At 41.4% G+C, this 22,857-nt stretch overlaps 2 protein-coding genes across 5 annotated transcripts in view; one reads left to right on the top strand and one right to left on the bottom strand.

Moving 5' to 3' along the window:
• Window positions 1-22,857, bottom strand: part of LOC134294124 (uncharacterized) — an 88,068-nt gene that overhangs the window by 56,772 nt on the left and 8,439 nt on the right. Inside the window, exon 3 of one of the 4 annotated variants that reach the window (XR_010001101.1) lies at window positions 14,303-17,967. The exons of the other annotated variants lie outside the window; for them this stretch is intronic. The gene's annotated coding sequence lies outside the window, so the exon portion shown is untranslated. Of the gene's footprint in view, window positions 1-14,302; window positions 17,968-22,857 lie in introns of those variants that run through there. 4 annotated transcript variants of the gene reach the window in all.
• Window positions 9,027-20,584, top strand: LOC103281331 (homeobox protein CDX-4). Its single transcript, XM_062964102.1, has 3 exons — window positions 9,027-9,635; window positions 17,833-17,978; window positions 18,788-20,584. The coding sequence occupies exons 1-3, from the start codon at window positions 9,218-9,220 to the stop codon at window positions 19,010-19,012; spliced, it is 789 nt and encodes a 262-aa protein (XP_062820172.1). The 5' UTR covers window positions 9,027-9,217; the 3' UTR covers window positions 19,013-20,584.

Here is a 22,857-nt window from a genome sequence, read left to right as displayed (position 1 = left end):
GGAAGCGGGAAAGGCAAGGAGAGGAGAGAAGAAAAGGGGAGACAAAGCGGCAAGGCCTTTGCGGAAGGAAGGAAGGAAGGAAGGAAGGAAGGAAGGAAGGAAGGAAGGAAGGAAGGAGATGGCTTCCCTCCATGGTGAGCCTTGGCCTCGGCACACGATGATGTGGCTACACAATGTCTATTTTGTAGAGAAGCAATATGGATACGCACCCTTGTTGCACATAATGGTCCCCATCCAGAATGGCATCAATGTTCGACAATGCTCAATGGCTGGACGCCACTGACCCATGCGCCATATATGATGCACAACCACAACAACAATTTATTGATTAGCCAGTTGGCCTTATCAAAGACAGACAATACAAAAACAACATAGCTAAACTACATTGGCACCAAGCAGGCAGACACCTGTATATCTGTATTTTATTTTAAGTGAACCAGATGTATGTTGTATGTTGTTTTTGTATTGTCTGTCTTTGATAAGGCCAACTGGCTAATCAATAAATTGTTGTTGTTGTTGTTGTTGTTGATGCAACATGATGTATAGGATAAACCGACCACAATGCAAAGTAGAGAATACAGGACCACAACGCAAAGTATAGGATGCACAATCACAATGCAAAGTAAGGAATACAACCGCAATGCAAAGTAAAGAACACAACCACAATGCAAACTATAGGATGCACAACCACAGTGCAAAGTAAGGAATGCAACCGCAATGCAAAGTAAAGAACACAACCACAATGCAAAGTATAGGATGCACAACCACAGTGCAAAGTAAGGAATGCAACCACAATGCAAAGTAAAGAACACAACCACAATGCAAAGTATAGGATGCACAACCACAGTGCAAAGTAAGGAATGCAACCGCAATGCAAAGTAAAGAACACAACCACAATGCAAAGTATAGGATGCACAACCACAGTGCAAAGTAAGGAATACAACCGCAATGCAAAGTAAAGAACACAACCACAATAGAAAGTATAGGATGCACAACCACAGTGCAAAGTAAGGAATACAACCGCAATGCAAAGTAAAGAACACAACCACAATGCAAATTATAGGATGCACAACCACAGTGCAAAGTAAGGAATACAACCGCAATGCAAAGTAAAGAACACAACCACAATAGAAAGTATAGGATGCACAACCACAGTGCAAAGTAAGGAATACAACCGCAATGCAAAGTAAAGAACACAATCACAATGCAAAATATAGAATGCACAACCACCATGTAACATATAGGATGAATGAACACAATACAAAGTAAAGAATACATGACCGCAACGCAAAGTATAGGATGCACAATCACAATGCAAAGTAAGGAATACAACCGCAATGCAAAGTAAAGAACACAACCACAATGCAAAATACAGAATGCACAACCACCATGCAACATATAGGATGAATGAACACAATACAAAGTAAAGAATACATGACCGCAACGCAAAGTATAGGATGCACAACCGCAATGCAAAGTAAAGAAGACAACCACAATGCAAAATATAGAATGCACAACCACCATGCAACGTATAGGATGAATGAACACAATACAAAGTAAAGAATACATGACCGCAACACAAAGTATAGAATATTATTATTATTATTATTATTATTATTATTATTATTATTAGTACCAATTACAAAGTAAAACCTGCAACATCTAAACATCAATGGTTAACACAATTGCAACATAGTTCCTTGGACCCGAACAGCTCAAACGCAAGAGCTGGGAATTTATGAAATGGAAAATAGTAGCGGTCTTCTTATGTAAGAAGACCTGGGATGTCAGAATCGGTAAAGATTTATGTCTTTTGTGGTATATATGCTACTTAGAGACATATATGTGGCCTAACAGGGCTCTTCAAAAATAATAATAAAATCAGGGCTATGTAAGGTTTTTCTAAAAAGCCCGAGGCTTACATTCCATTCAGAACAACTTGTTACCTTGTTTTGGGGAGTTGCATAAACTTCTGCAGCATTTACAATGACTTACAGTAGCGTCTCACTTATCCAACATAAACAGGCCGGCAGAACGTTGGATAAGCGAATATGTTGGATAATAAGGAGGGATTAAGGAAAAGCCTATTAAACATCAAATTAGGTTATGATTTTACAAATGAAGCACCAAAACATCATGTTATACAACAAATTTGACAGAAAAAGCAGTTCAATACGCAGTAATGTTATGTTGTAATTACTGTCTTTACGAATTTAGCACCAAAATATCACAATATATTGAAAACATTGACTACAAAAATGGCTTGGATAATCCAGAAGCTTGGATAAGCGAGGCTTGGATAAGTGAGACTCTACTGTAGTAACAATAATAATAGAGTATCCTTAAGAAATAAATATAAACTATATTGCAAAAAAACCCCCTAAAAAACCCCAATAATAATACAGTAAAATAATAAATGTAATAATACCAATAAAAATAGAGAAAAATAATACATGTACCATATATACTCAAGTATAAGCCGACCAGGACCCTCACTCGAGTATAAGCCGAAGGGGGCATTTTCAGTCCTAAAAAAGGGCTGAAAAACTCGGCTTATACTCGAGTATATACAGTATACAGTATTTATTTACTACATTTATACTTCGCCCTCTCACATCCCAAGGGGACTCAAAGCGGCTTACAAGTTACTATACAGTGTTCCCTCACTTATTTCTGTCGATACCATTCTTGTAGTTACAATAGAGTCTCACTTATCCAACATTCTGGATTATCCAACGCATTTTTGGAGTCAATGTTTTCAATATATCGTGATTTTTTGGTGCTAAATTCGTAAATACAGTAATTACTACGTAGCATTACTGCCTATTGAACTACTTTTCCGTCAAATTTGTTGTATAACATGATGTTTTGGTGCTTAATTTGTAAAATCGTAACCTAATTGGATGTTTAATAGGCTTCTCCTTAATCTCTCCTTATTAACCAAGATATTCGCTTATACAACGTTCTGCCGGCCCGTTTATGTTGGATAAGTGAGACTCTACTGTATTTGCAAGTCGTCTTGGAAGAATGGTTGGCCATCATCGTCTTAAAGAAATACTTTGATTTCATTTCATTTGCATTAAGGCCCCGCACCTCATCCTGTGTTTGCATGACTTTGTCCCTAATGATGTCCATCATCTCGCTTGCTTGCAATCCCGGTTGGGAGAAAGAACAGAAGGAGAGCATGCCAGGCTTCAAGGCGGTTTTGCTGCCTTCCCGGGGAGCGTTTTCCTCCGCTGCCCACTCACTTCTATTTTTAAACAGCCCGGAACTGCAGCTGTGCATTGACAAACCACCTACGCAAGGTAACCCTGTGGCTTTTCATCAGCTGGTTTTGGAGGATGCGCTTGCACTCAGGCCTTTGTGGCCAGACAAAGGGCTTGTTTCCCATCATGCCTGTCCCCTTCTCCTATAAAAAAAATGTTTCAAAAGTCATTACACAATTAGGAGGCGTTGGCGTTCTGTTCTGGACCAGATTGGGAGGGAGAGCCAACACTCCAGAAGACAGGAGCAGAATCCAAAACGATCTTCACAGATTAGAGAGATGATTGGCCAAAACTAACACAATGAACCTCAACAGGGACAAATGCAAGAGACTCCACTTAGGAAGAAAAAATGAAATGCAAAAGTACAGAATGGGGGAGGATGTCTGACTTGTGTGAAAGAGATCTTGGAGTCCTCGTGGAGAGGAAGCGGAACATGAGCCAACAATGTGATGCAGAGGCAAAAAAAAGCCAATGGGATGTTGGCCTGCATCAATAGGAGTCTAGTGTCTAGATCCAGGAAAGTCATGCTCTCTCTCTATTCTATTCTGCCTTGGTCAGATCACACTGTGTCCAGTTCTGGGCACTGCAGTTGAAGGGAGATGTTGACTCTAAGCTGGAATGTGTCCAGAGGAGGGCGACTAAAATGGTCATGGGTCTGGAGAACAAGAATCCCTATGAGGAGTGGCTGAAAGAGCTGGGCATGTTTACCCTGCAGAAGAGAAGGCTGAGAGGAGACACGATTGCCATGTATAGATATGTGAATGGAAGTCATGGGGAGGAAGGAGCAAGCTTCCTTTCTGCTGACCTGGAGACTAGGAAGCAGAACAATGGCTTTAAACTACAGTAAAGGAGATTCCACCTGAACGTTCGAAGAACTTCCTAACTGTGAGAGAGTGGAACTCTCTGCCCCAGAGTGTGGTGGAGGCTTCTTCTTTGGAGGCTTTTAAGTAGAGGCTGGATGGGCATCTGTCAGGGGGGCTTTGAATGTGATTTTCATGCTTCTTGCCAGAATGGGGCTGGACTGGGTGCATGGCCCACAAGGTCTCTTCCAACTCTAGGATTCTATGATTCTATGAACATGTCATAAAAAATCAAGGCACTCCTGGGTGGCTTAAAATGAGTTTTTAGTTTGCTAAAAAGGATTGCTAGGCCCCTGGTGGCGCAGCGTGTTAAAGCGCTGAGCTGCTGAACTTGCAGACCGAAAGGTCGCAGGTTCGAATCCAGGGAGCAGAGTGAGCGCCTGCTGTTAGCCCCAGCTTCTGCCAACCTAGCAGTTCGAAAACATGCCAATGTGAGTAGATCAATAGGTACTGCTCCGGCGGGAAGGTAACGGCACTCCATGCTGTCATGCTGGCCATGTGACCTTGGAGGTGTCTACGGACATGCAAATGTGAGTAGATCAATAGGTACTGCTCTGGCGGGAAGGTAACGGTGCTCCATGCAGTCATGCCAGTGGCCACATGACCTTGGAGGTGTCTACGGACAATGCCGGCTCTTCAGCTTAGAAATAGAGATAAATACCCCCAGAGTTGGGCACAACTGGACTTAATGACTTTACCTTTTTAAATAAGGATTTAATTCAAGTAAGAGTGATCTCAGTATACAGATTTTCCTTCCCTCCTCTATTTAGCAAGTTCGTTTTCATAGATTTCGGATTGCAATGTGCGGTGCCACCCACCTACTGGGAAAACGCCGAAGACACAAATATCCTAAAATAATATTTTACGAACCAAGAAGAAATAATCAACAACTGCTTTGAACCATTGGCGGGTCTCCTGAGTCCCTATGCAATAAAACAGGGATCTTCATTAGTTTAGTCATGTTAAGAGTGGCAAAGGAGAACGCTTCTGGAAACCGGTGGCTCTGTTTTGATTCCTTGCGGAATAGAACAGAATTTGCACAAAGATTGGTAATTTGTGGGTGTCAAAGATGTGGGCAAAATGAGGAAACTATTCTCCCGTGTATGAAAAGTGCCATCTAGTGGGGAATAATAAATTAGGAAAATGTTTGTTCAATGGAATAGAGGTTTTTAAACTTTGTTATAGCAGATGGAAGGTTGGATTTACCCGAGGACGAGAGAGTGTGACTCGGCCAAGGTCATGCAATGGCTTTCTATGACTGAGCAGTCCAAAGCTAAGACCTTGCGCCACCTTGCCTCCTTTTTTCACAGTCATCCGGATGTCTCACAATAAGCTTTTAGCAAAATGAAAACAACAACAATAATAACAATTTGCAAATTGCAGCAATGCATTTGGCATGTCAAGCAGGAAAAACGATCAATGTGTGATCTGTGTTACAGCCCAATGGCCACTAGATGCCCTCGAAGCTTCATTGGAGCCAAAAGATTTCATAGTCAGAATCACTGGGTTGCTGAGAGTTTTCTGGACTGCATGGCCATGTTCTAGAAGCATTCTCTCCTGACGTTTTGCCCGCATCTATGGTAGGCATCCTCAGAGGTGGAATGATGCCCAGGGTGGAGGAACAAACTCTTGTCTGTTTGAGACAAATGTGAATTTTGCTATTGGCCACCTTGATTCGCATTGAATGGCCTTGCAGCTTCAAAGCCTGGCTGCTTCCTGCCTGGGGGAATCCTTTGTTGGGTGGTGTTAGCTGGCCCTGATTGTTTCCTGTCTGGAATTCCCCTGTTTCCTGAATGTTTTCCCTTATTTATTGTCCTGATTTTAGAGTTTTGAAATACTGAGAGACAGATTTTGTTCATTTTCGTGGTTTCTTCCTTTCTGTTGAAATTGCCCACCTGCTTCTTGTGGATTTCAGCGGCTTCTCTGCGTCGTCTGACATGGTGGTTGTGAGAGTGGTCCAGCATTGCTGTGTTCTCAAATAAATAACAACACCCAAAAAAAAGGGGAATTCCAGACAGGAAGCAATCAGGGCCAGCTAACACCTCCCAAGCAAATATTCCCTCAGGCAGGAAGCAGCCAGGCTTTGATGTTGCAAGGCTATTCAATGATAATTGCTGCAACACAACATGTTTCATGCTTATGTTTGTGCTTGATGTTTTTATAGTTTTAATGGTCTAAATCTACAGTTATATGTTTTTGATTTAGATATGTGATATAATTTTATATATATGTGAAGCATTGAATTTTGCCATTTTGATTGTGGAATATCATGATTGTATGTTTTATGTGTGTGTACGTATATACATATCCCACAAAAAAAAGCAAAAAAAAAAAGAATTTTGCCATTTATTATGTCGTAAACCGCTTTGAGTCCCCCCAGGGATGAGAAAAAGCGTTATAGAAATGTAGTTGAATAACAACAACAACAACAACAACAACAACAACAACAACCACCACCACCACCAAGGTGGCCAATTGCAACATCAGCACTGGGATTGAAACCAGTGGCTCAAATCTCCGCTCGGCTATGGAAACCACTGGGAGACCTTGGGCAAGTACCACTCTCTCAGCCTCAAAGGAAGGCAAAACTCCTCTGAACAAATCCTGCTAAGAAAACCCTGTGAGATATTCCCCTTTGGGTTGCCATGAGATGACGCTGAGTCCAGTCGTGTCCAACTCTGTGGGTTGGTGCTCATCACCATTTCTAAGCTGAAGAGCCGGCGTTGTCCGTAGACACCTCCAAGGTCGTGTGGCCGGCATGACTGCATTATTGATAGTTCCTTGAAAATTCAGAGGGGAATCCTGACCGGGTGGGTTCGGCACTGATCCGCCATCCACTTGTGAAGAAGCCGGAGGTGCCAAAAGGAGGCCAAACCTTGCCGGCAGAGTCAGCCGCTTTGCACCCCTTTAACAGAGGCTTTGCTTTAATGTCTCGGCTCATTCCATTAAGCCTCACGTCCTTAATGGACTGCTACCTATCTGTGCCAATGCTTCAGTTCTCCCTACTGAGCTTTCCTGGCACATTAAAAAACAGTGTCAAGACAGTTGACCCTACAGTTGTTGTTGGAAGTTTTCAAGTGATTTCCAACTTAGGGCGACCCCAAGGTGAACCCCTTGTAGGTTTCTTAACAAGGTTTGCTCACTTGGTGTCAAGAAGGTTTCAAGAACCAGTTTCTGCAGAAATCCTTCCTTTCATTACTTCAGGAGAAGTCGGAAGCCAGGCATGAGGAAGGCAAATGAATTATCAGCTGTTTACAAAGGATTCCCCCAGACAGGAAGCAGCCGGGCTTTGAAGCTGCAAGGCTATTCAAGCTGGCCAATTGCGACATCAACACTTCCCTCCAAAAGACAAGAGTTCTTTCTCCCACCCTGGACCTTCCACAGATATATAAACCCCACTTGCCTAGTTTCCAACAAACCTCATAACCTTTGAGGATGCCTGCCATAGATGTGGGCGAAACATAAGGAAAGAATGCACATCTATGGCAGGAATCCTAAGAGGAGGAGGTTGTGCATTTTCCGGCCAGGCAGCCTGGAAAATGCACAACAACCCAGTGATTCTGGCCATAAAAGCCTTCAACAACCGACCATCATCATCATCATCATTTGAACCCATGGCTCCACCGAGTCCTGATTTCCAGGGCAGCAGAAACCAAGCCTGCTCCCTCTTCCTTAGGACACCCTTTCAGATATTTACGCATGGCCCCTCTCATGTCTCCTCTCAAACTTATCTTCTGCAGGATAAACATGTAGGGACCATAAGCCAGAAAAATAGTAAACTATTGCCTATGTAGCTTTGCCTGTGCATATGCCCCTCTTTTCCTGTGAGCTGGTGCCTTCCTCCAGGAGGTTCCAAAGGGAGAAGAAAGCTCAGAGTAAACAAGTTAGGTCATTGGTATCACTTATGCCAAGTAGGTGTGGAAGGTGAGGAAGACCCTCAGCCATTGGTCAATTTTAGATAAGCCGAGATATAAATTCTTTGTTTGCTACGCACATGTTGCGATGGCCATTTGCATAGTAAGGACCCATTAGAGTGGGTACCTATGGCTGTTTTGCCTTATCATCAGCTGTGATAATAATAAAAGGCTTGTTTTATTGCTCTCCTGGAATTCTCTCCTTTACTTTGCCTCCGAGCTAGTCTCCAACAAACAGACCCAGTTCTTTAAGACGCTCCTCATAGAGATTCATGGTCTCCAGACCTTTGAGTCTCCCTCTTCCTCTGGACTTCTTCCATCTTAGAGTCAATCTCTCTTTTGAACTGTGAGCCCAGAGGTGGACACAGTGTGATTCCAGGTAAAGAGGTCTGACCAAAGCCAAATAGAGAGACATCATGACTTCCCTCGATCCAGACACTAGATTGCTTTTGATGAGGTCCAGAATCCCATTGGCTTTTTTAGCTGCTGCATCACACTCTTGGCTCTCCACAAAGACCCCAAGATCTTTCTCACATGGATTGTTGTCAAGCCCGGCATCTCTTATCCTGTCTCTTTGCATTTCACTTTTTCTGCCAAAGTGTCATATCTTACATTTGTCCTTGTTGAAATGCATTGTGTTAGTTTTGGCCAATCATCTCTCTCATCTGTTGAGGTCCTTTTGCATCCTGGCCCTGTCCTTGGAGTATTTACTCTCCCTGCTAATGTGGTCCCAGTTTCACGCTTCTCCATACATCTCCCTTTCCTGCATCTCAGGTTCCCCAATGTGTAGCCCGATTTCATCGTCCTCAGAGTTGGGACTGATCAGGATGTGCTCCTGTCGTTGTTCCTTGGGATCTGTTGGAGTTGAGCAAGACCCTGAAAAGGGGGGAGTGGGTCTTGTCTTCAAGGCAGGAAACCCTCCCACCGGGAGCAAGGTGTTGTTGGGGTTGGAAGAGCCCTCCCTTCATTCGGATGCAAATGCGACGTGGGAGCAGCAGCCAGTGATCTGGGACAACAGGCTTCCCAAAAGGGTCCCCTCTCCTCTCTTCTCCTGGCCAAGGGAAGCCAAAGACACCTAAGATTTGGGAGAAGAAGCAAGAGGAAGAAGAAGAAGAAGGGGATGCCAGGCCAAGCCAGGAGGAGGCCTTGGAGAGGCCATGCCAGGGGATGAGCCACCATGTATGTGAGCCGGCCCTTGGAGAAAGAAGCCAGCATGTATCCAGCCACCATCAGGTGCAACGGCGGCAGTGGGAACAACAGCCATTTGCCAGGACAAAGCTTCTCCTCCACGGCCTCCTACAACGACTATATGGGATTCCACCACACGCAGGGCATAGAGAGCCGGGGTCAGCCTCCTGGATCTTGGGGGGCCCATTATGGCCCACAGAGAGAGGACTGGGATGCTTTCAATGCAGGGATGGCCCCAATGAACAGCTCCTCTCCTGGGCCGGCTCCATACGGTCCCACCGACTATGGTTCTCTTAATGCTGCTGGATCTGGGGCTTTGTCCTCCGTGGAGACCATCAACGCAGAGCAGATCTCGCCTCTCAGCTCCTACGAGTGGATGAGGAAAACCATCCAGTCCACTTCCACAGGTAAGTTGGCCAATGCACCAACCATGCTGAGCATTCATTGGGGAGACTTTCTCCTCAACATCATCTCATCATCATCTCATCTCACCTCATCTTTCTCCCCAACCTCATCTCACCATCATCTCATCTCACCTCATCTTTCTCCCCAACCTCATCTCACCATCATCTCATCTCACCTCATCTTTCTCCCCAACCTCATCTCACCATCATCTCATCTCACCTCATCTTTCTCCCCAACCTCATCTCACCATCATCTCATCTCACCTCATCTTTCTCCCCAACCTCATCTCACCATCATCTCATCTCACCTCATCTTTCTCCCCAACCTCATCTCACCATCATCTCATCTCACCTCATCTTTCTCCCCAACCTCATCTCACCATCATCTCATCTCACCTCATCTTTCTCCCCAACCTCATCTCACCATCACTCATCCCTGACTCAAAATGGGCTTTTGAACCTCTGGCTTTGATGAATTGTCCTTCCAACATCAATGTAAGGAGACACAGAGAGATAGAAGCCCATTCTACACTGCCATATCCAATCCAGGTCATCTGCTTTGAACTGGATTATATGGCAGTGTGGACTCAGATAGTCCAGTTCAAAGCAGATCATGTGCATCATGTCTCCTGTGTCAATCTAACAATATAATAATCTAGGTCATCTGCTTTGGACTAGATTATATGGCAGTGTAGACTCAGATAGTCCAGTTCAAAGCAGATCATGTGCATCATGTCTCCTGTGTCAATATTATAATATATAATACTCATATAATGGTATACTAATAATATAATGCATTGTATATACATATAATATTGATAATAATATTATAATGTAATACAATATAATAATAATACACTATTATAATTGTATATTTATATTACATGTAATATTACTAATATTGCAATATAGTGTTATAATACAATATATAAATGTCGCTTATTTTATTATTATTATTACCTGCATTGATAAACCTGGATTATATGGTAGTGTAGAAGGGCTCAGAGAGAGAGAGAGAAAAGAAGAACCACTTATCCCAGGCTATGTTTGGAAATAGAAGCTTGTTTCGGTCAGGGATGAGAGAAAAATCGTACCCATAATGTTATTATTGCTTGATGTGATCTGCTTTGATGTAATTTCTTTGTATGTTTATTTTTCTTGTTGGTATTGAATCTTTGCCATACATGTTGGAAACCGCTCTGAGTCTCCTTGGGGAGATATAAATAAATAAATAAATAAATAAATAAATAAATATGTTGAGTAGGATGATGTGCATGCTCATATGAAGGGACCTATTCTAAAGCATACGTACATAGGTTTGCATGCTTATACATGGTGTTTCACCACCATGCATGATGTTTAAGCTACAAAGCTGGGCTAGATCCAGACTTTTTCAGAGTAGGCTATAATCCATGAAACTCAAGCTAAATGTTGGCTTGAAAGTCCTGAGTAGACACATTGACCCAATGGGATTGACTCACAACAACCCATTATTATTACATCATCATCATCATCATCATCATCATCATTATTATTATTATTATTATTATTATCATTATTATTATTATATTGTATGACACAGCAAACAAGATAGATATGCTGGATTTCATATCACAAAATCACAAGTCGAACACTTCCCAAGTGTCTAGGACTGTGTGATGTATTTTCGGATGATGCGCACAGATCCCAGCAGGGTGGCCTTTTGCAGTTGGATTATATTATTATTATTATTATTATTATTATTATTATTATTATTATTATTATTATTATTACAATAATGGTGGTCATGTATTGCAAATCAATCCCACACATTAATCTGGCGGTTCTGTGTTGACTTTTTGACTCAGTGTGATTGAAAACAAATCCCACAAATGAATCTTTGGTTTGGTTATCCTGGGATTTACCAATTTGTTGGAAATCAATGCTACTACTGAAGTCAAATCATTCATCTGGGAATCATGCAGTAAATAAAGAACAACACCCAGAAAACAGGGGAATTCCAGACAGGAGACAATCAGGGCCCAACAAAGGATTCTGCCAGGCAGGAAGCAGCCAGGCTTTGAAGCTGCAAGGCTGTTCAATGCTAATCAAGGTGATTAACTGCAACATTCACACTTGCAAGAGTTCTTTCCCCCGCCTTGGACATTATTCCACAGATATATAAACCCCACTTGCTTAATTACCAACAGACTTCACAACCTCTGAGGATGCCTGCCATAGATGTGGGTGAAAGGTCAGGAGAGAATGCTCCTAGAACATGGCTAGACAGCCCGAAAAACTGACAGCAACTCAATAGCAGATGCTATCCTTTATATTTCAAGGCAATGGGCAAAACCACGGCTGAGTCTTTCTTGCCTAAGAAACCCTATGAAATTCCCGAGGTTGCCATCAATCAGCTGGCAACTTGAAGGCATATATATGTTTTCAGGTTCCCAGCTGATTGATGGCAACCTCAGGAATTTCATATATATATATGTGTGTGTGTTTGTGTGTATGCATATATAAGTGTATGTATATACACACACATACAATATATGTGTATATATGTATGTATATATGTATGTACATACGTGCGTGTGTGTATAAAAAGTAAAGTTTTTACATTAAGTCCAGTCGTGTCCGACTCTAACCCGAAGAGCCGGCGTTGTCCTTAGACACCTCCAAGGTCATGTGGCCACAGGCATGAGTGCATGGAGCGCCGTTACTTTCCTGCCGGAGCAGTACCTATTGCTCTACTCATATTTGCATGTTTTCAAACTGCTAGGTTGGCAGAAGCGGGAGCCAACAGCGGGCGCTCACCCTGCTCCCCGGATTCGAACCTGCGACCTTTCGGTCAGCAAGTTCAGCAGCTCAGCACTTTAACACACTGCGTCACTGGGGAGCCCATATATGTATATGTATGAATAATAATAATAATACTTTATTCTTATACCTCGCCTCCATCTCCCCAGAGGGACTCGGGGTGGCTTACATGGGGCCAAACCCAGATAAACCAAGAGAACATATAAAAATATCAGAATACAAACACAGCTATTAAAATCCAACACTCTAAACATAACAAAAATAAAATAAAATACTCTAAACACTCTAAACATAACAAAAATAAAATAAAATAATAATCATATTAAGAGCATATTAAAACATATTAAAATATATAAATATGTGTGTGTACATGTATATGTATATGTGTGTGTGTGCATGTGTATATATATGTATGTGTGTGTGTATATGTGTATATGTGTGTGTGTGTGTGTGTGTGTATATATATTAACAACTTTATTTTTATACCCCGCCCCATCTCCCCGGAGGGACTCGGAGAGGCTTACATGGGGCCTTGCCTGACACAATAATACAATAACAGCAATAAAACAATAAAACAAATATCCCAACAATTAAACATCAGCATCAATAAAACAATCATAAAAATCAAGATACAGCATAAAATGTTAAAAACGGGAGACTAAAACACGGATCTGGGCCAAAGTGCAGAATATTTCAAAATAAGGAGAGGTAATTTCACAGCTAAAATAGTCAATAAAGTGCAAGGTAATGATGGCAAAGCATCCTATTGTTGAGTGGGCAGATATATATGTATATATATAGAAAGCCATAATGAAAGCAGACCCTCTATATCTATATCTATATCTATATCTAGATAGATAAATAGATAGAGATAGATAGATATAGAGATAGAAATAGAGATAGAGATAGAGATAGAGATAGACATAGATAGATAGATAGATAGATAGATAGATAGATAGATAGATAGATAGATAGATAGATAGAGATAGATATGGTCTGCTTTCATTCTGGCTGGCTCCCCCATTGCTTCTAGCTGCACTTTTGCTTTGAAGGTGGATGTTTCCCAATGTGACCCATTTGTATGACAAAAAGGCCCAAATGGGAGTGTGAAGGGGAAAGAAAGGTCGCCTTGGCTTAGGGAATCCTCTTTTCCAATGGAAGGAGAAGGAGGTCTGTAGCCCGAGGATGATGCCGGTGCTTTTCTCCCATTAACACTTCAAATGCAACCAGTGGATGAAAGAGACTCTTTGGCTTTAACATGCTAGCCCCGCCACCTCCCCAGAGCATGCAGGAATTTGCCCACCCAGACCAGTTACAGAAACCAGTTTGATCTCTCCATAGGACGGCTACTCTCTGGAATTTTAACAGCTCAGGGAAAGTTCTCGCATATGAGTAATAAAGTGTATCTGAGGCCCTCAACGCAACCCGGATTAGAATAGTAGGTCTTGTTTAATGGTTGAATATTCGTTGATCCAGAGCCCCCGGTGGCACAGTGTGTTAAAGCGCTGAGCAGCTGAACTTGCAGACCGAAAGGTCCCAGGTTCAAATCCGGGGAGCGGAGTGAGCAGCTGCTGTTATCTCCAGCTTCTACCAACCTAGCAGTTTGAAAACATGCCAATGTAAGTAGATCAATAGGTACAGCTCTGGCAGGAAGGTAACGGCGCTCATGCAGTCATGCCAGTGGCCACATGACCTTGGAGGTGTCTACGGACAACACCGGCTCTTCGGCTTAGAAATGGAGATGAGCACCAACCCCCAGAGTCAGACATGACTGGACTTAATGTAAAGGGAAAACCTTTACCTTATCTAAGGCAGAAAATCCCACAATATCTGCTTCGAACTGGGTTATCAGAGTCCACACTGCCATATATATTATTATAATTGTATATTTATATTACATGTAATATTTCTAATTATATTGCAATATATTGGTATAGGACAATATAGTAATACAGTAGAGTCTCACTTATCCAACATAAACGGGCCGGCAGAAAGTTGGATAAGCGAATATGTTGGATAATAAGGAGAGATTAAGGAGAAGCCTATTAAACATCAAATTAGGTTATGATTTTACAAATTAAGCACCAAAACATCATGTTTTACCACAAATCTGGTAGAAAAAGTAGTTCAATATGCAGTAATGCTACATAGTAATTACTGTATTTACGAATTTAGCACCAAAATATCACGATGTATTGAAAACATTGACTACAAAAATGTGTTGGATAATCCAGAACGTTGGATAAGTGAGACTCTACTGTATATAGTACTTATATTGTGCTATGCTAATAATATAACATATTGTATGTACATATAACTTGTAAGCCGCCCTGAGATCCCTTTGGGGTGAGAAGGGCAGGATTTAAATGTTGCAAATAAATAAATACAGTAGAGTCTCACTTATCCAAGCTAAACGGGCCAGCAGTAGCTAGGATAAGTGAATATCTTGGATAATAAGGAGGGATTAAGGAAAAGCCTATTAAACATCAAATTAGGTTATGATTTTACAAATTAAGCACCAAAACATCATGCTTTACAACAAATTTGACAGAAAAAGCAGTTCAATACGCAGTAATGTTATGTTGTAATTACTGTATTTACGAATTTAGCACCAAAATATCACGATATATTGAAAACACCGACTATAAAAATGGCTTGGATAATCCAGAAGCTTGGATAAGCGAGGCTTGGATAAGTGAGACTACTGAAATAATAAATACTGTATACATTTTCAAAGCAGATACTGTGGGATTTTCTGCCTTGATATTCTGGTTTATATCACTGTCTGGAAGGGCCCTAGGAAAACAGGAGTGCAGGAGGAGGAGAACTAAAATAAGAAGGGGAGATTTTTCAAAGGCTGGATTAGATGGCCTTTGGTGTCCCCGCCCCTTCCAAGGCAGAGATGCTGCGATGCCAGAGGTGGACCCAGCCCTGTGCCGAGGAGGATGTCAAGAGACATAAAGAGGAAGACCCGAAGGGGTTTTTGTCTCATGGGATGTTGTTTTCCCCTTTACCAACCAGCTGCGAGGTCGCCGGCCTGTCCTGACCCGTGGTCCCATTGTCCCCAGTTCAGAGGCCTCCGTCCTGGCCTTATCTGGCTACCCTTTTTCACACCTCCCTGGCTTTGATATGCATCCCCCCCTTCTCTTCCTCCTTCTCTCTTTCTCTCTCCCCTTATATGGCCGGAAAGGGTGATAATTTTCACAGCAAATAAAAGAGACCTTTATTGTGCTCGGAAGGAATGCCCTGTGAATTTTATGGCTGAGGAGGGAAACAAAGCCTTGTCCCTTCTGTCTCCCTTCGGCATCCAACCCGCTCCTCAATTTGGGCCGAGTCTCACACTGCTACATTTAACCCCAGTATCCTAAACCCAGGTCAAGCCGGAGGTGAGTGTTTTGTCCTGCAAGAGGAACCTTGGGTCTTCAAGTCCCCGGTTGACTAATAATAACAATAATAATAATAATAATAATAATAATAATAATAATAATAATAATTTTTTGTATCCGGAGTAACTTGAGAAACTGCAAGTCACTTCCGGTGTGAGAGAATTGGTCTGCAAGGACATTGCCAAGGGGACATTGGCATTGATGTTTTTACCATCTTTGTGGAAGGCTTCTCTCATGTCCCCGAATGGAGCTGGAGCTACTAGAGGGAGCTCATCCACGCTCTCCCTGGGTTGGATTCGAACCTGGCAGCCTTCAGGTCAGCAACCCAACCTTCAAGTCACAAGGCTTTAACCCACTATGACACTGGGGGCTCCTGAATAATAATAATGATAATAATTATGATGATTATGATTATGATGATGATGATGATGATGATTATTATTATTATTAATGCCTCAAGTACCACCTCCCTGCAGTAAAGAACTGGTGGGATCACAAACCTCTAAAGGTTGTGGAAAATGAACACGCAAAGATACTGTGGGACTTCCGAATCCAGACTGACAAAGTTCTGGAACACAACACACCAGACATCACAGTTGTGGAAAAGAACAAGGTTTGGATCATTGATGTTGCCATCCCAGGTGACAGTCGCATTGATGAAAAACAACAGGAAAAAATCAGCCGCTATCAGGACCTCAAGATTGAGCTTCAAAGACTCTGGCAGAAACCAGTGCAGGTGGTCCCGGTGGTGATGGGCACACTGGGTGCCGTGCCAAAAGATCTCAGCCGGCATTTGGAAACAAAAGACATTGACAAAATTACGATCTGCCAACTGCAAAAGGCCACCTTACTGGGATCTGCACGCATCATCCGAAAATACATCACACAGTCCTAGACACTTGGGAAGTGTTCGACTTGTGATTTTGTGAAACGAAATCCAGCATACCTATCTTGTTTGCTGTGTCATACAACATCGTTGTGTCAATAATAATAATAATAATAATAATAATAATAATAATAATAATAGATTGAACTTCAAAGACTCTGGCAGAAACCAGTGCAGGTGGTCCCGGTGGTGATCGGCACATTGGGTGCCGTGCCAAAAGATCTCAGCCGGCATTTGGAAACAATAGACATTGACAAAATTACAATCTGCCAACTGCAAAAGGCCACCGGACTGGGATCTGCACACATCATCCGAAAATACATCTCACAGTCCTAGACGCTTGGGAAGTGTTTGACTTGTGAGTTTGTGATACGAAATCCAGCATATCTATCTTGTTTGCTGTGACATAATAATAATAATAATAATAATAATAATAATAATAATAATAATAATAATAATAACTTTAAATCCTCATATTGTGTCAGCTTGTCCAGTTGTTTTTCATCAATTCTGCTGTCCCCTGGGATTGCAACATCGACAATCCATACTTTTGTTTTTTAACACGATCGTGAGCTGATTTTTCGATCTTGGCCTTAATTGCCTTTGTCCTGATGTCTTGCTCCTGGGCTGCAAGGATCAGGCCTTCTGTCTCCTTCTTCAGGGTCCCATTCGTGAGCCATAGCCAGGTCTTCTCCTTGTCAGCTTTTCCTTCAATTTTGTCAAGGAACTTCCCATGCAATGCTTTGTGGTTCCAGCTGTCAGCTCTAGTTTGTGGTGCAGTCTTCTTGTACCGATTCTTTGTCTGCTGTGTTTTGAGGAGTTTGAGATTTTTGACTTCAATCAAAGCAAGTTCTTCACTTTGCTTTATATATTCTGCCAGGGCATGTTCTTCTTCTTTGACTGCTTGTTTTACTTGTATTATTATTATTTGAAACACAACAAGATGAGTCCACAGCAGACACCCAGCTGGCTGTTGTATTGGATCAATGGTGCTGGAGATGTTAGGGGGACCCCAAGTTGTGATTTCCATTCCATATCTGATCAAGATACACCTATAAGAGACACTCAATCTTGAGATAAACAATACCAGGCAGAGATATTTGTTTGTTTGTTTCCCCCCAAATAGGCAAAACAAGGACGACCGAGAAGTACCGCATTGTCTACTCGGACCACCAAAGACTCGAGCTGGAGAAGGAGTTTCATTACAACCGATACATCACCATCCGGAGGAAGTCCGAACTGGCTGCAAACCTAAGGCTTTCTGAGAGACAGGTAGAACATGAGCACATATGTATACAGTGTGCGCACACCCATGGAGACACATGCAATAAATACATTAATAAAAACCTAACACCTATACAAAATGTATTTAAAAAATGCAAAATATTGTATTTATATATACACACACACCCAAAATACAAAAACTATATGCAATACATAAAAATATAAAATATTCTTTATACACATACAAAATAAATAAATGAATAAAAACATAAACCATAGACAATCAACGAAATCTGAAAAAATAAAATTATATATATATATATATATATATATACACACACACACACACACACACACACACACACACACACACACACAAAACAAATAAATAAAAATATAAATAAATAAGAACATTATATATATAAAATGTTATTTTTATGTTTACATATATATATTATGTTTATATAAACACACTAGCTTTGCCCGGCCATGCGTTGCTGTGGCTTATGGGAATCCTTTGTTGGCCAGGTGGAATAGCAGTGAATAGCCTTGCAGTCTCAAAGCCTGGCCGTTTTCTGGAGTAGCTGGAGTCTTTTGTTGTATGAACGTAGAGGCATGGATGAGGGGTTGTGCTGCACCAGCTCAAAGGAAGGGAGTGGCATATGCAAAAGCAAAGCCACATAGGCAAAAGTTTACTATTTTCTGGCTTATGGTCTCTTCAGCATGATGTGAGTTCTAGTTAATCCACAAACTTATGCATTTTGTACAATTAAAACACTGTGACTTTTCAAATAACCCGGGCAACATTGGGTACCCAAGCTAGGATAGGATAAAACAAAACCTGCTTTATTTTACAGGTCAAAATCTGGTTCCAAAACCGCCGTGCCAAAGAACGGAAACTAATGAAGAAGAAGATGAACAACTTTGACGGCAGTGGCGTTGGCTCTATGCAGAGGGACTCGGGACCCATCAGCCCGATCCCTGTCGTGGACCCACAGACTCATTCGGAAATGGTCGGCCCGCTCTTCAGTCCGCCACCATCTCTGCCCATGAATGGCCTGCAGCACAACGGGAATCTTTAGCAGGGAGCAGAAATGCAGCAAAGGCCGTGTATGGAAAAACATATTGGTCACAACAAGGACTTTGCAGCAACACATCAGCCATTTGTTAAGGAGAGAGAACTTCTTGGCTGGGACAAGGACTAAGTTCAGCAAAAGGGCTGCAAGGCTATGGATAAGAAGCCGGACGACTGCAAAGCCCATCTCGCAGAGATGCCACATTTCCCTTGGACCTGAGGTTACAGCAATCATAGGATCATAGAATAATACCGTTGGAAGAGACCACATGGGCCATCCAGTCCAACCCCCTGCCATGCAGGAAAAGCACAATCGGAGCACCCCCAATAGATGGCCACCCAGTCTCAATAATAATAATAATACGAATAATAATAATACAAAATCCAGCATATCTATCTTGTTTGCTGTCATACAATGTAATAATAATAATAATAATAATAATAATAATAATAATAGAGCTGGAAGAGATCGCATGGGCCATCCAGTCCAACTCCCTGCCATACAGGAAAAGCACAATCAGAGCACCCCCAACAGATGGCCACCCAGTCTCAATAATAATAATAATAATAATAATAATAATACAAAATCCAGCATATCTATCTTGTTTGCTGTGACATACAAAATAATAATAATAATAATAATAATAATAATAATAATAGAGATGGAAGAGATCGCATGGGCCATCCAGTCCACACCCTACCATGCAGGAAAAGCACAATCAGAGCACCCCCAACAGTTGGCCACCCAGTCATAATAATAGTAATAATAATAATAGTAATAATAATAATAGAGCTGGAAGAGATCGCATGGGCCATCCAGTCCAACTCCCTACCATGCCGGAAAAGCACAATCAGAGCATTCCCAACAGATGGCCACCCAGTCTTAATAATAATAATAATAATAATAATAATAATAATAATAATAATAATAATAATAACTAACTGCAAAAGGCCACCCTACTGGGATCTGCGCGCATCATTCGAAAATACATCACACAGTCCTAGACACTTGGGAAGTGTTCGACTTGTCATTTTGTGAAACGAAATCCAGCATATCTATCTTGTTTGCTGTGTCATACAATAATAATAATAATAATAATAATAATAATAATAATAATAATAATAATAATAATAGAGCTGGGAGAGATCGCATGGGCCATCCAGTCAAACCCCCTACTGATATTCCAACACCTGGAAAAACCCAAAACACATTTGGACGAGACTCGATTGGAATTAAAGACAGCTTCTTTTGGAACAAAAGGCATCTTTTAGTCAAAGAATAAATCACTTTGGATACAGCTGCTTCCAACAACTGCAAACGTCAACACTCTTAGCATAAAATGTTTATGAATGTATGAATTGGTTAAAAAGGCAAAATGCCCAATCGGTTTGCAGCCCCAGTTTAAAAGTATTGCCAAAAGTTGGATCAAAATGTAGGGAATCGTTAGCCTTGTAGTTATAGAGACATTTGTTTTACAGCCATTTGAATTCTTAGTGTCAGCCTGTGTTTTTGTTAATTGTAACTCTCCCACAAACATACGCAAAGTACTGTTTGATGCGAATAAATATTTTTGTGAAATACGTTTGTACATTAATTTTTTAAAAATATATAATCTCAATTTTGTAAGAAAAACTGGACACTTTGCAGACATCCACAGAGTGTTTTGGCAGTCTTTTGCTGGGTTGAAAACAACCTGGAGAAAGGGAGAAAAAAATGCGAAAAAACGTGGGAGGAAAATATTGGGGGGAAAATTGAAAGAGAGAGCGATGATGTCCAATACGACAGATATACTTGTGGGTACATCTACACTGTTGAATTATTGCAATTTTATGCCACTTTAACTGACGCGGCGCAATGCTATGGAATGTTGAGCAATAAAAAATGTGAAAAAACTACAGTCAGCTCTCCACATTTGCTGGAATTTGAGACATCGGACTCCTATGAAAGTGAAAATTGCAAATAAAAAATAATAATGACATTGGGTTATGTGAGTTTTCCCAGCTGTATGGCCATGTTCCAGAAGCATGCTCTTCTGACGTTTCACCCACATCTATGGCAGGCATCCTCAGAGGTTGTGAGGTCTGTTGGAAACTAGGCAAGAGCGGTTTATATATCTCCAGGGTGGGAGAAAGATAGAATTCTTGTCTGCTTGAGACAAATGTGAATGTTGCAATTGGCCAGCTTGATTAGCATTGAATGGCCTTGCAGCTTCAAAGCCTGGCTGCACTTGATGAACCAGCCTGGACACAGCATATTATCTGAGAAGACAGAAATGCTGGAACACTCTCACAACCACCATGTCAGAGAAGCCATTGAAATCCATAAGCAGGTGGACAATTTCAACAGAAAGGAAGAAACCATGAAAATGAACCAAATCTGGCTACCCGTATTAAAATACAGTAGAGTCTCACTTATCCAAGCCTCGCTTATCCAAGCTTCTGGATTATCCAAGCCATTTTTGTAGTCAATGTTTTCAATATATCATGATATTTTGGTGCTAAATTCGTAAATACAGTAATTACAACATAACATTACTGTGTATTGAACTACTTTTTCTGTCAAATTTGTTGTATAACATGATGTTTTGGCGCTTAATTTGTAAAATCATAACTTAATATGATGTTTAATAGGCTTTTCCTTAATCCCTCCTTATTATCCAAGATATTCGCTTATCCAAGCTTCTGCCGGCCCGTTTAGCTTGGATTAGTGAGACTCTACTGTAATTCTAAAATCAAGACAGTAAATAAAGAACAAGCTCAGAAACAGGGGCATTCCAGACAGGAAACCATCAAGGCCAGCTAACACCTCTCAACAAAGAATTCCCCCAGGCAGGAAGCAGCCAGACTTTGCAGCTGCAAGGCTATTCAGTGATAATCAAGGCAGCCAATGGCATCATTCACACTTTTTCTGTTATGATTTTGTTAAAAAGGTAGCACCACAGTCTATACACCAGGCATGGGCAAACTTTAGCTCTCCAGGTGTTTTGGACTGCAACTCCCACAATTCCTAACAGCCTACCGGCTGTTAGGAATTGTGGGAGTTGCAGTCCAAAACACCTGGAGAGCTAAAGTTTGTCCATGCCTGGTAGATGATGTATTCATTTCAGGTGCTCAAAGCAACCTGACCAAATTGGTTCAGCACCATGGATAGCTTCGTGTATTTTTACTCTTGTTGTATCCACATCAGTTTCCAAGTTCCAAGCAACGCATTGGTAGAAAATGCAGTCAGAAAACAAAGGTTAGACCGTATTTCGACTCCACCTCCTTTAAGAACCGAATGTCTCTCCAAACAAAAAGGCCTTTCTTTCTCTCTATCCATTCGGACACTTTAAAGGCCGGGGAACCAGATGCATTCCTCAGTCGGCTGCTAATAACTGTTTATGGCCGGTCATCTGGAGCCAACAAAGCAAAGCTTCCCTCCGACAACAGATGGAAAGGAACTGCTCACTTCTTGCTTGTCTTTGTTTTTAAAAAGGTGGGGCAGAAACACATATTTGACAGTGGAAACAAGCCTTTAAAATATATTCTGTCTTGGAGTCAGTTTTCAAAGCGTCAAAGGCAATGGAGAGGTGCCATTTTTATGCAAAGTTCCCCAGAACCAGACTATATCTACACTGTAGAATTAATGCAGTGTAGCCATTGATACCATTTGAATTGCATGACTAATAATAATAATAATAATAATAATAATAATAATAATAATAATAATAATAATAACTTTATTATTATACCCCGCCCCATCTTCCCGAAGGGACTCGGGGCGGCTTACATGGGGCCTAGCCCAATAAGACAATCAAATATCAAAACACAGCAATAAAACAGTTATCCAATAAAAACATCAATTACAGTAAA

Source organism: Anolis carolinensis, unplaced genomic scaffold (assembly GCF_035594765.1).
Source record: "Anolis carolinensis isolate JA03-04 unplaced genomic scaffold, rAnoCar3.1.pri scaffold_12, whole genome shotgun sequence".
Lineage (NCBI taxonomy): Eukaryota > Metazoa > Chordata > Lepidosauria > Squamata > Dactyloidae > Anolis > Anolis carolinensis.
This window is presented reverse-complemented; position numbering and strand designations above follow the sequence as displayed.